Below are 16,981 nucleotides of genomic sequence, written 5' to 3' on the forward strand. Positions count from 1 at the left end.
CAAGGAAGAGTCCTCTGACAGAAGGTCAGTCAGAGCAGAAAAAGTACAAAGACTTGAACAAAACCTCTTTCCTGTGCCCTTGTGGTAGAAAGATCCCCCACCTCCCTCCTTCATTCCCTCTCTTCTCCATCCCCCTTCTCACTGTCCTCTGTTCTAGGGTCTTATAAGGCCAGATTTCATCTTGTCTGAAGGCTCCAGGATGATGGGCTGTGGAAAAAGGCTAGTGTTCAGAGGAAGTTGAGGCATTCTTCTGAGATTGGGTTGTAAAGCACTGATTAGTTATGGGGCTGTCTTTGACCTCGTGGTCCTGTCTTGAGGGAAGGACATCCTCAGCCACCAGAGACAGACAGATGTACAGTACTGTGCAAAAGTCATGGGCCACCTGAGAAATGTGTGTAAAACTATTAATCTGGGCATTGTTTTTATTTGCTTACAAATACACTTGTTAGAATTAGAATGAATACAAAGAAACATTAAGACACAATAAATGTTAACAATATCTTGTGAGATGGTCAGATGGAATGTCATAAAGACATTTCAGGAAACTGGGCAAGTTGAAGACAGAAAATGAAGTGAAAGCCAAAAGAAGAGTTATGGCAAATCCTGCAAGAAGCACAGGAATACTTAAAAAAATCTAGCAAAGTGATTTGCTTTAGTTCTGCATTCTGAGGGGGGGCACAAAAATACTAATTTGTTTTAAAAACCTAGTTTTTGTTAGTTTTCATTGTATTCATGTTTTTTGGGTGTACTGTAAATGTTGTATATTTAAAAAAATAAAGAGTTACTGTTTAGAAAAATTGGTTAGTGGCCTAAGATTTGCACAGTACTGTTGTCCATGAATCTAGAGCCGTAATGTAGTCTCTGTGGTTGTTCCACCTATGCTGACTGGCTGGATTCTGCATGGACTGTCTATCTGTTGAGATTTTCAACTGCTTAAGGTTTCTCTGTAACATGGTTGTGAATGTATCCCTGGAGCAGCATGGAAGGTTCAGTGAAGCCCAATGTCTCCCTACACCTGGGAAGAATAGGCAGGCAGGCAGGCAGGCAGGCAGGGAAGAGGTCAGGGGCGACCAACTAAGTCTGACGCCACCAGTTGTGCTGATGCACCACTTTGGCATTTCAGCAGCCGGAAGACAGAAGGGCTGCTATCTGGCAGAGCCTGCTTGGAGAGAGAGAGAGACACACACACAGAGGGAGGAAGGGAGGGACTGAGAGAGCGAGCGATTGAGGGAAATAGAGAAAATAAAAAACTGGGAGTGTGAGAGACTGAGCTGGGGAGAGGAGTTAAATTCTCAGTGTGTAGGACAGCAGTTTTGAGTGCTAGGTTTTCTAACCAAAACTGGGATATGAAAGAAGTGGCTTCAGCACGACAGAGTCCATATTGAGGACGCGGTATGTATGATGGTAAACTTAAGAAAGGTACTCTGAAGGAAAGCCTTTAGTACGGCAACACCAGGTGTTTCCTTATTTCCTGTTTGCCAGAGGTTAACTCACCAGAATGGCTTGCTTCTTCAGTGGTGATAGAGCTGTAGATCTCTGTAGGCTAGACAAGCAAGATAGCGAATAGTTGTGTGTACGCAAGGAATAACATTTTTTATGGTACAGAGAACGTTCCAGTTGGTTAGGTCTCCTTGAAGTTAAGGGATCTGAGAGGCACTTTTTTGTGCTGTTCGTTAACTGGTCTTATTAAGACATTGTCTGTGTGTTTGTTTTTTACTGTGTGTCTTCAGTACATTTCCATGTGTTGCAGAAGCTAGGTCTATTAGTGTGTTTATTTTCAGGTGGTGATGAACTGCAACTGTTTGATTATTTACAGAGGGGGCTTTCCTGGGCGTTATTCATGGGAGCATGTGGGATAAGGATGAGGTGTGTGTGTGTGTGTGTGTGTGTGTGTGTGTGTGTGTGTGTGTGTGTGTGCGCGTGTGTGTGTGTGGTGATGCATCTGTTTGTGGTCAAGGGCCGTGTAGTTGAGCTGTTTTTAAATGTCTCTCTCTCTGGTCCTGTGTAGTCAGTCAGCCACTTTAATCAGTGTTAGATTACGTCAACACCAAACACAGCCAGTCACTGCATGCCCAGACAGGCTGGCAGTACTAAGGTATTGGTGAGTCTTTTCATACACTGTCAGTGTGATGTCCAGGCCTGCCTGACACACAGCATAATAACACATTAATGATTCAATTCACCTAGTCATCAGTTGAACACTGGGTCCAATCAAAATGGACCATACGGTGTGGCATAACCCTGTTTCCAACCTTAGCACTAACCTTAAACCCTAAGCCTAACATTGCATTTTGTTTGTGAGGACCAGCCAAATGTCCAACTTTGCCTTTTGAGCCAGACAGCTACTTCCTCAGTCTCTGAATGACTACAGAAAAACATCTGTGCAACTTTGTACAAAAATGCAGGTAGGTATCGGAAAGGTATACACTGACAGACCTTCCGTGGTTCACTTTACTAGTGTTGTCTTTTGGAACTTATAACATTAGTAAAACGAGTGTACACACACACACACACACACACACACCTCCTGTGTGCTTGTCTGGTACAGGCGTGTCAATGCTGCGTGTGTTCATCAGATGAATGAACAGTCGGATATGTTCTGCTGTCGTCTATCTCTTAGATGACTGGCAGCATGACAGCGCATTTAGTTGATATTGTAAAGATGGCAGTAAGATAAAGAGTCTAAAGGTACTTTCAAGCAAACTCATAATCCCCATTAGACATGTCACTTCCAGGTGAACTTCCAGCTCATTTGGTCCAGGCTCCCAGTGGATCTGGGTTTCCTGTTGTGGAGTCTGCTTAGGAAATGAAAGTGATTCCCTGGCAAACAATTACATCTACCGCAAGATAATTCATTTAATGAATGTACAGATCATTCTGAAAGCAGACAGACACACCACCCAGTCCACAAACTTATGTTTTCAAGAGACCCTCTGATATAGTGATATTTTAGTATTCCTGGTCTGGCTGGCCGCTCCACTCACTCCGTCTTGCCCTTGATCCTGTTTGTGGGACAAGAGGGCTTGCACAAACATACACTAGACTATCAGTGCCAATACAATAGCAGGAGGCAAGCAGGTTTCTCAGGGCCCACACAAACCTATTGCCAGTCCTATGTCTATTTCTGTCAAGTGAAACAATAGGGTCCAAAATAACAACAACGACAGGCTAAAAATAGATTACGGCTTGTCTCTTATCTCCAGTTGCCCAACCTCCTGGGCCCTGCTTTCAAGCCCTGTGGTTTTTAGGGATTGAGGGAGTATGATAGGATCAGAAAGGTGGACGTCTTTGTTTTGGCTGTGCAGTCTCAGGGTATGTAGCAGTTGCTAGCTCTCAAAGTTCATGTCAAATGTATTGAGTTCTATTATGGTGGGGACATTGTAATGTTATTGTCATTTAAATTATAGGTATTGAGCTACTTCAGATAGAATATCCTGATCTCATCTCACTGAACATGCCACAGTGAGAAACTAGGCAAAGGCCTAGCATAATTAATGTTTCAATGTCGATTTAAGATCCAGTTTTCCTGTAGCATTCGCTGTAGTAAAACATTCACATTCACACATTCTCCAGATGGTGACAATAACTCGTTGACCTGGATAATGTCCCACTCCTCCGTCTCCTGGAAACCCTGTCAGGCCCCCTTTTATCTGTGCCATCCATTCATTCATTTGCCATGGAGACAATGCAGAAAGCACGTGGTTGCTAGGTGATTAAGCCTCCACCCCAGGAGCACCCCTCCCAAGTCACTATAGTTAGTACGGTCCACTGAGCTGTGGACCGTTGCCAGGGAAACCAGTGGCCATAGAGTGCATTCTGGTAAAAGACAGACGTTGGTGATGGTATATGGGCTAAACCTTCTATTCATAGTTTGCCAGTAGATTTTCTGGATTCTACCACTCACCACAGAAGTAACTCATCGCAGCAGTAGTTGAATTTTCAAGAAAGCTCTGAGTTACCTCAACCTTTCACAGAACTTAGGATAAGCTTAGTTTATAAATTGGAAAAAACCTCCACATCAAATGTCCATTCTTGCACAATGCCTTCCATTCCCTCCCTTCCTGAAGTGACACATTCTAGCGCAGTCTGAGGGTTGTGTTCATGGTGTGTCATCACATCTGAGACGGCCTGTATGCCACACAGGCCCATTGCCAATCCTCCATTTCTTTGTCTTCACCCATCTGTTCCTCATGGTCACCTGTCTGTCTTCGTGTCCAGGCTGTACCCACTAAATTGTCCCTGGATGCCTTGCTGAAGATGTCCAGTTGTCAGGTGCAGGACACCATGAGACGGCTGGGTTCCAACCCAGAGGAGTGCTCCCAAATCACTGCTGCCCTCTCCCACCTGAAGAGGGTTACTCAGACAGGTCTGTCTTTTTCTTCAGTAGCAGCTGTTACCCCTGCTGTTTGTCCCTGACCCTGCTGTTTGTCCCTGACCCTGCTGTTTGTCCCTGACCCTGCTGTTTGTCCCTGACCCTGCTGTTTGTCCCTGACCCTGCTGTTTGTCCCTGACCCCCTGACCCTGCTGTTTGTCCCTAAACCCCCTGACCCTGCTGTTTGTCCCTAAACCCCCTGACCCTGCTGTTTGTCCCTAAACCCCCTGACCCTGCTGTTTGTCCCTAAACCCCCTGACCCTGCTGTTTGTCCCTAAACCCCCTGACCCTGCTGTTTGTCCCTAAACCCCCTGACCCTGCTGTTTGTCCCTGACCCCCTGAACCTGCTGTTTGTCCCTGACCCCCTGACCCTGCTGTTTGTCCCTGACCCTGCTGTTTGTCCTTAACCCCTAACCCTGCTGTTTGTCCCTGACCCTGCTGTTTGTCCCTGACCCCCTGAACCTGCTGTTTGTCCCTGACCCTGCTGTTTGTCCCTGACCCCCTGACCCTGGTGTTTGTCCCTGACCCCCTGACCCTGGTGTTTGTCCCTGACCCCCTGAACCTGCTGTTTGTCCCTGACCCTGCTGTTTGTCCTTAACCCCCTGACCCTGCGGTTTGTCCCTTAACCCCCTGACCCTGCGGTTTGTCCCTAAACCCCCTGACCCTGCGGTTTGTCCCTAAACCCCCTGACCCTGCGGTTTGTCCCTAAACCCCCTGACCCTGCGGTTTGTCCCTAAACCCCCTGACCCTGCGGTTTGTCCCTAAACCCCCTGACCCTGCGGTTTGTCCCTAACCCTGCTGTTTGTCCCTAACCCCCTGACCCTGCGGTTTGTCCCAAAACCCCCTGACCCTGCGGTTTGTCCCAAAACCCCCTGACCCTGCGGTTTGTCCCAAAACCCCCTGACCCTGCGGTTTGTCCCAAAACCCCCTGACCCTGCGGTTTGTCCCTAAACCCCCTGACCCTGCGGTTTGTCCCTAAACCCCCTGACCCTGCGGTTTGTCCCAAAACCCCCTGACCCTGCGGTTTGTCCCAAAACCCCCTGACCCTGCGGTTTGTCCCAAAACCCCCTGACCCTGCGGTTTGTCCCAAAACCCCCTGACCCTGCTGTTTGTCCCTAAACCCCCTGACCCTGCTGTAGGTGAAGATATCAGGGAAGACCCAGGACCGTGGATACCAGAACTGCCCCGAGGTGACAGCAACACATTGCCACCCCCGGGCGGTCGCCCCTCCACCCCTGCCACCTTAACCCACGGCTCCACACCCAGTCCCCACGCGCACGGCCGTTCGTTCTCCGTGACCGTTGTACCCTGTGCGGACGACACCGGGCATCAGGTGTACGCGGACGGCGTGTCGGACGTTTTCCACTCCTCACCGCTGCTCCTCAAGACCAAGCACCCCACACGAACACCACCGCCGCCCTCCCGAAAGCGCCTGCATCTGCCCTTCAACTTCACCCTGACGCGGAGCAAGAGCCACGAGTCACAGCTGGCTAACCGCATAGAAGAACCGGTGACCATTAAGTAGGTGTTTCTCTATGCCACACAAAGCTGTCACATAAGGTTGCTGTTCTGCAGTTTTTTTTTATGTGGTTTGTCTTTTTATTCCCGAAATGTTTTTATTCCCTGAAGCCTTTAGAATTAGAAGCATTTTTTGTTTTGTGTGAGTAAAGCAATTGTCTTCTGAGCAGTCCATGCATCTAACACTCTCTCCTGTAGGGGTGGTAAGAAGAACAAACTGCTACTGAACGTGCATATCAACAGTAGCAGCTGGAACGGGGGTGAAGACTTGGCCCGTACCCCTGGCCCAGCCACCGCCCCCTATACCCTCCCAGGAACCCCTACATTGCTGGACCGTGAGTCCTGATGCCCCAATGCAATGTGGGAACTCTGCTCCTTTCTGTTTCCTTCTGATTCCCTCCTCTTGCGCTCTCTTTCTCTCACACTTTCTGTTTCTCTCTCTTCCTCCACCTCCCTCTCCTGTTCTCTACTTTATCTCATCTCACACTCCTTTTCTCTTCTTCCCTTCCAGACAACCTGTCGTTGCACCGGGGCTCTCCACAGATGATGAGGAGGGATATCGGCCTCTCTGTAACACACAGGTGGAACATCTCATCCTTGTCATTGTCCTCATGACCACATCTTATGTTTGTTTTCGGCGCTCTAGAGGCCTCTGGGTCTGAGTGCGGAATATGTGCTGAGATTGGGGAAACATGACATTCCCAGTTTTAAGGCCAGTGTTATACCTTGGCACAAATCCTGTTCTGATCTGTACTGGTCTGCTGAGAACAGCGCCTCAAGAATCTGGGAATTTGAGTTATGCAGACGCTCAGCCCGACCCTGTGTTTATCTGACTGGACAGTCTGAATTTGTGTTGATCTTGTGCAAAGGTTTTGGGAATACAGTTTGTTGTCCACTCCTGACAACACAAGTTATTAGAAATATTTATTAGAAAAGTATAAAAGGAACATTTCTGAATGCTTTTCTCTCTCTCTCTCCTTTTAAGGTTCTCAACCAAGTCCTGGCTCTCACAAACATGCCAGGTGTGTCATAAGAACATGATGTTTGGCGTTAAGTGCAAACACTGCAAGTAAGAGATCTCATGTACATATCTGCTTCCATTCTGTCACAAGTCGCTCTGTGCTCCCCTGATGACCCCCGTCTCCTACAACTGTCTCTTCTCCTTCCAGGTTAAAGTGCCATAACAGATGTACCAAAGAAGCCCTTCCATGTAGGATATCGTTTCTCCCATGTAAGCCCTGCCCATTCCCAGGTATTAAACCAGGTTTCATTCTAACCTCTTCTGATACATCCAGAGGCTGATATTTCAGTACATTCCATTGTTTCTTGTTTCAGACCCACAAATGCGCCGGGCAGAATCTGTACCATCAGGTATCAATAATCAAATTGACCGTACGGCGGAGCTTCCAATCCAGTTTGGCACTTTACCAAAGGCGCTAACGAAAAAGGTGGGGGAAAAGTGTCTCAGTATGTTACTGTAAGTGGAAGAGCTCATGTGTCATGAACCTTTATTCATGAAGCTTTATTCATGAAACTCCTCTCAGGACTACCCCCCCATGCTGAGCCAGATGGACTCCAGCAGTAACCCCTCCTCAACCACTTCCTCCACTCCCTCCTCGCCCGCCCCTTTCCAGCAGAACAACCCCCCCAGCGTCACTGCCACACCGCCCCCCAACTCCATACCCAGCCCCCAGGGCCCCAGAGACAGCCACTTCCACTACCCAGGTAAGGCCCTTGACAGGCCCTCACAGGTCTAGGCACTCTTTGGATTTCTCTCCTTTTCCACTAGCATTCAAATCCAGAGCTATGCTTTGCTAGTCACCATCCATCACAATCACCTGAACAACTCTAGGTTCCTACTCTGTTCCCCTCACAGCAATAAATAAATCTACCATGAGCCAGTAAAATGACCAAGCATATTCAGTTACAATTGCACAGCTGCTTTTTTACCACTAATCATATAATATACACTTTAATAACCCAAATGCTGTGGCACGGCAAAAATACTTGCATGATTACCTTGGTAACAAGTTTCAACTGGTATTAAGGCACGCCTGGTGTTAATGGTATATGGCCCATATTCCAGGATAAAGGCAGTCTCCAGCACTGCGATGTGCTTAAGAATATCCCTTAGCCGTGGTATATTGGCCATATACTCCAGTCCATTGGAGCCTAATTCCTTAGCTGCTTGTGGCTTGTCTAACATTTTCTAACCAAATCATATCTCTCTCTCCACTTGATATTCCTCTGGTGGTTGTTTCTACTCTTAGCTGGCTGTTATTTCCAACCTAGACAGCAGTTTGTCTTCCCTGGTGAGTCAACAGTGCTGTGGTCCCAATCTAACACCACCTCACCACTCCCTTTCACGCTCCGTCCCAATCTAACACCACCTCACCACTCCCTTTCACGCTCCGTCCCACTCTAACACCACCTCACCACTCCCTTTCACGCTCCGTCCCAATCTAACACCACCTCACCACTCCCTTTCACGCTCCGTCCCAATCTAACACCACCTCACCACTCCCTTTCACGCTCCGTCCCACTCTTACACCACCTCACCACTCCCTTTCACGCTCCGTCCCACTCTTACACCACCTCACGACTCCCTTTCACGCTCCGTCCCACTCTTACACCACCTCACCACTCCCTTTCACGCTCCGTCCCACTCTTACACCACCTCACCACTCCCTTTCACGCTCCGTCCCACTCTTACACCACCTCACCACTCCCTTTCACGCTCCGTCCCACTCTTACACCACCTCACCACTCCCTTTCACGCTCCGTCCCAATCTAACACCACCTCACCACTCCCTTTCACGCTCCGTCCCAATCTAACACCACCTCACCACTCCCTTTCACGCTCCGTCCCAATCTAACACCACCTCACCACTCCCTTTCACGCTCCGTCCCTCCCCTTGTTTATCTTGGAAATGGCTATGAGGATGTGTGTTATCACACTGCTCAATTGATCACAAGCTTTTAGAAGATCTGTAAAGAGTGCCATAAAGATGCAATTTTGCATGTTTTTCTGCAAAATGGCGTGTTTCTGTGTTGCTCATTAAGAAAAAGGAGACTTCAGTCCTGGGGGTGTGGTTTGACGTGGCTAACGTTTGTCCCCCATGATACCACTTAAGGAAGGCTGTATATGTCCCTTAAGTAGATTCAAGTAATCTAAGATCACTCAAGCTGTCTGTAAGCCATTAAGAAGGTTTAGTCTGTAAATGTTACTTCTGAGGTGTTTGGTGCAGTATTTGTAATGCACTGTCCCACACGCGAATGTTTGTGCAATAGGATGGATAGCAACCAATGTCGCTGTTCATCCCATGTTAGTGGGAAAATGGACATGCGTGGTTGAAGCCAAAATCGAACCTCATTCTTGCCCACATAGGTCATATAACAGATTTTGGGAGGAAAAAAAATCTGACGCAGAATTATTCCACATAGGTTTTTTTCAACCTAAGTGTTTATGGACAATCACTATTTTGTGATAGCTTTGGCTTTTACAGTACATGCCTGTCCCCTGGTGGTGAAAGAAGAGACATGCTGATCTGCTATACTTCTAATCTACTTGGTCGGACTGAGTTGGACGCAGATATCGGGAAATATTAATTTTTAACAACACATTTTACTTTTTTATTTGGAAAACTTACCTCAAACAATGTTTTTATTAGGCAAATAAAGCTCCCTCCCTTTCAAACATAACCAAATGGGGTTTTTCTTAGTGGGATTATGAGTTGAACCTTTTAGTCACTATTGTTATTTGATTCTGCTGGTCATTTATAAAGAACAGAATGAACTCTTAAATCACCACCTGGCCAGATGAGGACTCGCTCCCCCTCTGAGATGGATCTTTTCATAGGTTTCTTCCTTTTAGGGAGATTTTTCTGGACATTGTGCTTTTGCATCCACATTGCTTGCTGTTTGGAGTTGAAGGCTAGTGCTGTAAAAGCATTTTATAAAATAAATGTGATTTGATATAGTGGCCGTCTGTTCTGGAATGAATCAGATATGTCCTGTGTAAACATCTTCATTGTCCCACTTCCAGATGTTCTGTCTCCACCTTACCCAGTGGAGCCCCACCCTGAAGACTACCACAACACTGGGTACGTTACTGCTTCGACTGACGTGTCTGTGGAAAGTCCAAATAAAATACAAATAAGACTGAGTAGTTGTCTCAACAATTATAAGATTGAGAACAGTTGTTTCTCATAGACAGGGTTAGAGTTCATTTGTATTGACTGTGCTGTAAGTAATTAATTGACTTTGGCTAACAAAGGTCAAGCTTTAAACTGGGTAGAAATTGCTCTGCCATTTCCTGGTTGTTAGCATTCAACATGTTTGGTGGTTGCCTTTTAATGGCCACAATACGTTTTACAAGAGATTGTCTGTGTTTTCTAAACACAAAAATGTACGACATGCTAATTGGTTGAACACGCAAATGATTAATTACCACCAGTTAGAAAAACATAACATGTGAACATTGCATTTGTTTATCAATTTGAGGGCTGAAACAATATTGTGAAACTCTCTTTCCATTATTAATATAAATATGATTTTTGGAAGAATGTAGAGAACATTTTTGGAAGTTACTAAGCAAAACTATGACCAGTCTTAGACTGAGGGATCCCAGCAATTGTGATATTTCTCCCCACAGAGACACACAGCAGCTGGTCCCTAAATCTCAGTCTCAAGGACAGGAAGGAGGAGCGGTGAGTAGCCAGATTATTTGACAGCAAGAATATGAGAGTGAATAAATGTACATTTCCTCTGTCACAATAATTTTACTGTATAGAGATCCTGCTATTGCAACCGATTGCATAGCAGCATTTTGGGGGGTTGGACATTACATGCTGTGTCTCTCCCTATCTTTATTAAGGAAGAGGCAGAGGAAGAGGAGGAAGAGGAGGAGGAGGAGGAAGATCCAGCAGATGGAGATGAGGAACTCTGTAGCAGGGAGGGCAGAGATCAAGGCCACTCCGACGGAGAATGTGATGGGGACGAGTTAGAGGACCTGCCCAGCTCCAGGGGACGGACGGCCGGGGGGCCGTGGAGGGGCCCCATCTCTCGCAAGGCAAGCCAGACCAGCGTGTACCTGCAGGAGTGGAACATCCCCTATGAGCAGCTGGAGATGGGGGAGCTCATCGGCAAGGTGAAGATGACTACAGCTGGGTCTACACCTATTCAATAATATACTCATCAATTATTGTTCATTAAGATGTGAATTGGTGGCTACCTGTAAAGAAAAAGGCCAATAGACAGCCAAAGTTTATTGTATGCTAATACAATTAAAAGGCAACCAGCTAATAGCAGACCTCTCCCCTTTTGTTTCTGTTCCAGGGCCGCTGGGGGAAGGTGCATAAGGGTCGGTGGCACGGAGAGGTGGCAATCCGGCTGTTAGAGATAGATGGGAACAACCAGGACCACCTGAAGCTGTTTAAGAAGGAAGTGATGAACTACAGACAGACCCGCCATGAGAACGTGGTCCTCTTCATGGGGGCCTGCATGGCCCCGCCCCACCTTGCCATCATCACCAGGTAGGGGGAGGGGCTAACTGGACTACTTCGTAAAGAGTGCACGGAAAGTAAATACATGTTCAGGACTTCATCTGCACGTGCACTGAGGCTTCTGAGTGTTAGCGAAAGAAATGCTTACTCTCTAAAGTTTGAAGAAAATGTATTTGCAGCCACTCCAATATTTTCACTGACTTCTTTATCTCTTGTTTTTTTAGTTTCTGCAAAGGACGGACACTATTTTCATTTGTAAGAGATTCCAAGACCACGCTGGACATCAACAAGTCGAGGCAGATTGCTCAGGAAATTGTCAAGGTGTGGCATTACTGGACTCTTTACAAGACATTAGACAGAACGTACCATTTATTTCCCTTTAAGGTGACTTATTCCTGACCTCTTCCACAGGGAATGGGCTACCTTCACGCCAAAGGCATTGTCCACAAGGACCTGAAGTCTAAGAATGTCTTCTATGACACAAACAATGTGGTCATCACAGACTTTGGACTTTTTGGAATGTCCGGAGTGGTACAAGAGTACCACAAGAGGTAAACAAAAACACATTTCTCGACAGTGAAACACTGCTGCATCTTTTTGAGTCCAAATAAAGGATTAACAGTGTGCATTTCTCAATCTGTGTGTGTCCAGGCGAGAGAATGAGCTCAGGCTTCCTAACGGCTGGATCTACTACTTGGCCCCTGAAATCGTCCGCAGGATGGGCCCTGGGAACCATGAGGACTGCCTGCCATTCTCCAGAGCTGCAGACGTCTACGCTTTTGGGTAATCACCACATTAACCATTCTTACTTTATCACATAATCCATATGAAATATTATGGTAGCACTGAATTGCCTTGAACCGAGGACATCTGCTTTTTAAATAGTGAGCTCAAAACAAACAAAGCCGTGAATGCAGAGATCTGTTAAATGAATGTAACCAGTTTCCATTTGAAGTGAATGTATGAATTGGTTTTTGCTTTTGTACACAGAGTAGAACAGAGGCTAACAATACTGCCTTTTTCAATACGTAGAACAATTTGGTACGAACTGCAGGCCCGGGGCTGGCCAATCACCAACCAGCCGGCAGAGGCCACCATCTGGCTGGTAGGCAGTGGCAAGGGCTTGAAGAAGGTCCTTGCAGAGCTCACCCTGGGCAAGGAGGTCACGGTAAGTTCAAAGGGAGGTTTTGTGACAGTTTTTAGTGGCCTCTGGCAAGTGTAGTGGGTTGACATGATAATAAACAACAGTATTCAAAATGGAGTGGTATTTTAACAAACTGATAATGTAATTTTGTTGTGTTACTGTATTTTCTATGTGTGGTGTATGTGATGATGGATTGGATACACTCCCCCCATCCGGTAGGAGATCCTGTCTGCCTGTTGGTCTTTCAAGCCGGACGAGCGTCCCTCCTTCACCCAGCTTTCGGACGTGTTGGAGAGGCTGCCGAAGCTCAACCGCAGGCTGTCTCACCCTGGACACTGGAAGTCAGCTGAGTATGTATCCTAAAGACGTGGAAACCATTTCCAGAAATACTGTATAACATTCTCCTCCTGCTACATCTATGGGGATGCCAGTCCATTGGCTTTGGGTGCAGTCCAGGCTTGCAGTATACCTCCTGATCCCTGTCCTGGTCATGACACCACTGGACTGAGCCAGGAGAACATGGGGGCCTTGTTTGGGTGTGTGAAATGTGTTTATTGTAGGGTGTAACATTTTTTCTAGGACATTAGATTGAAGTAACTTAAAGGGATGACTGTGCTATAATTCACAAGCTTTGCTCACTGAGAGAACTTTAATTATTTTAAGTTAAGGCAGAACAGGACAAAATGTGAATGACCATGAATGAAAGATCGAGGATGCTGTTATATTTCTACGGATTTTAACCTTTTTGGTTTGCCATTTTTAGTTTTGAACGTTTTGGTATAAGTGTAAATATGGCCATGTTTTTAAAGGAGAGGATACTTTCCCTGTCTCTTCCTGTCTTTTTCCGGTCTCTTTCTCTGTGGCCTTTGGTGTCTCACTCCTTTCCTGTGTCCTGCCTTCTTGTCAACCCTCCCTCTCTCTCTCTTCCTCTCTCGCCCTGCTGCTCTCTCCTGGATGACCACTGACTGACTCCGCCTGTTCCTGCTCAACTCCTCCCTCGGATCCCCGTCTCCTAATCCTCCTCTTTATTGCCATTCCCCTCCAACCCTCCAAACAAACATCAATGTTCTTTCCTCATCCTCTTTTGACTCCTCTGTGCACATGGTGTCTTGTTGAATTCTCCTTTCCCCGCTCCTCTCCACTGCTCGCTGTCTGAAAAGGCCCTGGGTTCATCACCACTGCCTGCGGGACCATTGTAGTCCCAGGCTGCAATCTCGCTGCCCCTATATGTACAAATAACTCATCTCTCAGTGGCACGTTTGTCCTCAACAGAAACCCAAAGAAATGCTTTAAATTCAAAGACACAAGGAATTCAAGCCTGTCCTCAATTTGCTGCTTATTCCACTTTTACCAGGCCTAGCAGGGGCTCCCTAACCCTGTTCCTGGAGATCGACTGTCCTGTAGGTTTTCTGTCTGACCACATTTGTGACTAACCTGATTTAGCTTTTTATCCAGTTATTTATTAGTATTGGGTGTGCTAAATTAGAGTTGGAGAGAACCTAGAGGATAGTAGACCTCCAGGAACAAGGTTGGGTAACAACTGGCCTGTTTAGTAACAGCAGAGAACAGCTATATATTTTTCCTCTATTTATCTACATTTTGAACTAGATTGGAGTTCTGTTGGTTTAGATGTGGTGGTAAGGAGTTTGTAATTTAATCATTAGCAGCTTCAAAAACCACAAACCTAATATTGTGGCTATTGCCCTAACAATAATGAAATAGCCAAGAGTCTAATAAAGTAACCAATAGAGTCATGGATCTTTGTTACCTTCAAAATCCAGTAAAATGCACTCCCTGACTTGGTTGCTGTTCATTGTGCAACTGCTGTTAGCATTATGGTGTTAATATTGACTAATGCACTCTTGTTCTAACCACTTGCTATTTTTCTGTCATTGTGCTGTTTGTCATTTTTTCTTTCTCCTTTTTGTCACCCTACATCTTAGGTTGTAACCTTCTCTGCATGCAAGACTAAGTGGCAGTATGGGTTTTAACATCAGATGTTGACTTGCCTCATACATTCTTTGCATGCCTCAGTCACCATGCCCTTTGTGTTAGTGTGCGTGTGTGTGAATATGTAATGGGTGTGTGTATGTTACGTATGTGTGTGTATGAACGTGTATTCCTTGTTTGGGTGGTTGCTGAATGTAATGTCATAGACTGCAGTAATTGCATGTTAGCAATTATAACCACACAAAGATATGTGTATCTACATGTAATGTATATAATTGTTTTATTTAATGTACAGATAACATTTCTTTTATGTGTACAAAGTTTTTATATTTCATTCTATGTGACATTATAGGTACTTCACATCTAGCTATGTAGAGCTTTAGAAAATACATTTTCACTCCCAGAACTGTACAGTACTTAAAGATGGGTTGGGATTTTTAATGTTATAAGAACGTATATTTTTGTACAGATTGCTGTAAAACTCTGAAAGCATTTCTGTTTTCATTAGTCAAAGGCAATAAAAGTTCTCTAGTCATTTGGTTTTGTGTCTTGTTTTGGACTTAATATGCTTAATATATGGTACTATATTTTATATTTATGAAGTGGAACAGGAATTGCATCATTTAGGTCGTAAATGTTACCCTGGCCACTCACTTGAAGTCACCCAGCTGTCGGAAGAAAACACTACCACTACAATTTCCGCAGGGGAATGAGGTGAAATGTGATGTCATTTTTGCAATGTCATTTTTTGTATAGCCTACATTATAAATGTTTTGTTTAGTTTTCCACTTCATCATTGAGTATGGTATAAAAATGTATATGGTCAATCTAGCATAATCTGGAGAATAACCTCAATAAAAACAAAGGTAAATTTGGGTTTGATTACAAGCTCAAAATGGCCAGAACCAAAGAACTTTCTTCTGAAACTTGTCTGTCTATTGTTCTGAGAAATTAGTGCTATTCCATGCAAGAAATTGCCAGGAAACTGAAGATCTCGTACAACGCTGTGAACTACTTCCTTCACAGAACAGCACAAACTGGCTCTAACCAGAATAGAACGAGGAGTAGGAGGCCCCTGTGCACAACTGAGCAAGAGGATAAATGCATTAGTGTCTAGTTTGAGAAACAGACACCTCACAGGTCCTCAACTGAAAGAGGCGACTCTGGGATGCTGGCCTTTTTATTTTACTCTGTCCAGTGTCTGTTCTTTTGCCCATTTTAATCTTTTCTTTTTATTGGCCAATCTGAGATATGGATTTTTCCTTGCAACTCTGCCTAGAAAGCCAGCATCCCGAAACACACCACACTTGTTTGTTGATGTCTAGCTCCTAATGGATAGTGAGCTGTTAATAAATTGCAGGAGAGAGGATCTAAGAGGTATACTCTAGAGAAACCCATATTGCTACAGTACACTTTTTAAATTGCTGCTATTTTACTGTTTTATGTATATTATAGCTTTTGGCCATATTTCTGCTTTATATATTTTACTATGTAGATGTCAGCTGCCATGTAACAAGCATTTCAATGTGCAGGATGACGCTGTGTTATTCAATGTATTTGATAAATATTTGAAACTGAGAAAAAATAAGAGGTGTACCTTGAACATGAGGTAATGGAACACACTGCACTAGCAAAGTTATATATAGCTATTGTCTTTATAGACACAAGGTTAGGTTTAGGGAAAACATACAATTGGCATAGTGTTAGTATTTGGATTACATTCAGGTTTATGAACCAGTTAGGTTTAGGATTTATGGCTCTTTTAAGTTTAGGCATAAAAGTTAGTTTATTGTGGTTAAGGTAAGGGAATGGTCAAGTTTAGGATAAAAATTTGGTTTAGGGAACATGGAATTCTGGGTCAGTTTTAGGTCTCAGTTCCCCACAAGGATAGAAAAGGTGGGTGTGAGTAAAAATGTTGCCTGCCAACCCAACAGGTTTTTTCTTGCTAGCGTAATGGCATGCATGCAAACTGATGTTAATGTTCCTGAAGGATGCAAATTTGACTAGCTACTATGAGCATCCCACAGTAAGATATTAATGGAGATACATTTTCCATTAAATATTCCAACAATGGATATGCCGCTTTTGTCACAAGTGGAGGTGGTTCCAGTACACAGTCCCCACAGAGGTTTCTTGAACAAATAATATTTTAATAAACAGACTTGGCAAAACAAAAGACCCAAAATGGCACCATCACAAGAAAAGCAGCCATAGGTGGGAAACAATGACTGACACGAAGCACTAGGACAGGAGGCATTTAAATATGGACATAAGGGGGCAAACGACACACAGGTGAAAGCAGTTATACTGATAAGACCAAACTGAACAAAGAAACAGAAAACAGAACAAAAACATACAGGACATAGAACTGCAGCGACCGGCATGGCACAGGCGGAGACAGCTATGTTGCTTTAACCTTAAGGCCAAAGTGCTGCATGTTATGATGACACTTACCTGTCGATTAATGACAGAAGGTTTGTGAGAGCCAAGAGA

The 16,981-nt window shown here is 45.0% G+C and overlaps 1 protein-coding gene across 4 annotated transcripts in view; it reads left to right on the forward strand.

Annotated features, from left to right (window-relative positions):
- LOC105012233 (kinase suppressor of Ras 1) overlaps positions 1 to 15,028 on the forward strand; it is a 31,226-nt gene extending 16,198 nt beyond the window's left edge. For 3 of the 4 annotated variants that reach the window (XM_010872957.5, XM_020049138.3, XM_020049137.3), the window contains 19 exons: positions 4,219 to 4,366; positions 5,512 to 5,893; positions 6,089 to 6,225; positions 6,402 to 6,471; positions 6,876 to 6,959; positions 7,060 to 7,142; positions 7,226 to 7,338; positions 7,435 to 7,615; positions 8,161 to 8,202; positions 9,936 to 9,993; positions 10,545 to 10,599; positions 10,767 to 11,039; positions 11,228 to 11,424; positions 11,619 to 11,715; positions 11,806 to 11,945; positions 12,046 to 12,177; positions 12,427 to 12,562; positions 12,758 to 12,888; positions 13,699 to 15,028. In XM_010872957.5, coding sequence (XP_010871259.4) covers positions 4,219 to 4,366; positions 5,512 to 5,893; positions 6,089 to 6,225; positions 6,402 to 6,471; positions 6,876 to 6,959; positions 7,060 to 7,142; positions 7,226 to 7,338; positions 7,435 to 7,615; positions 8,161 to 8,202; positions 9,936 to 9,993; positions 10,545 to 10,599; positions 10,767 to 11,039; positions 11,228 to 11,424; positions 11,619 to 11,715; positions 11,806 to 11,945; positions 12,046 to 12,177; positions 12,427 to 12,562; positions 12,758 to 12,888; positions 13,699 to 13,777 — 2,538 coding nt within the window. In that variant the 3' untranslated portion in view covers positions 13,778 to 15,028. Of the gene's footprint in view, positions 1 to 776; positions 1,393 to 4,218; positions 4,367 to 5,511; positions 5,894 to 6,088; positions 6,226 to 6,401; positions 6,472 to 6,875; positions 6,960 to 7,059; positions 7,143 to 7,225; positions 7,339 to 7,434; positions 7,616 to 8,160; positions 8,203 to 9,935; positions 9,994 to 10,544; positions 10,600 to 10,766; positions 11,040 to 11,227; positions 11,425 to 11,618; positions 11,716 to 11,805; positions 11,946 to 12,045; positions 12,178 to 12,426; positions 12,563 to 12,757; positions 12,889 to 13,698 lie in introns of those variants that run through there. The other variant, XM_010873287.5, reaches the window with a different exon arrangement.
- The last annotated feature ends 1,953 nt before the right edge of the window (positions 15,029 to 16,981 follow it).

Source organism: Esox lucius, chromosome 1, assembly GCF_011004845.1.
Source record: "Esox lucius isolate fEsoLuc1 chromosome 1, fEsoLuc1.pri, whole genome shotgun sequence".
Classification (NCBI taxonomy): domain Eukaryota; kingdom Metazoa; phylum Chordata; class Actinopteri; order Esociformes; family Esocidae; genus Esox; species Esox lucius.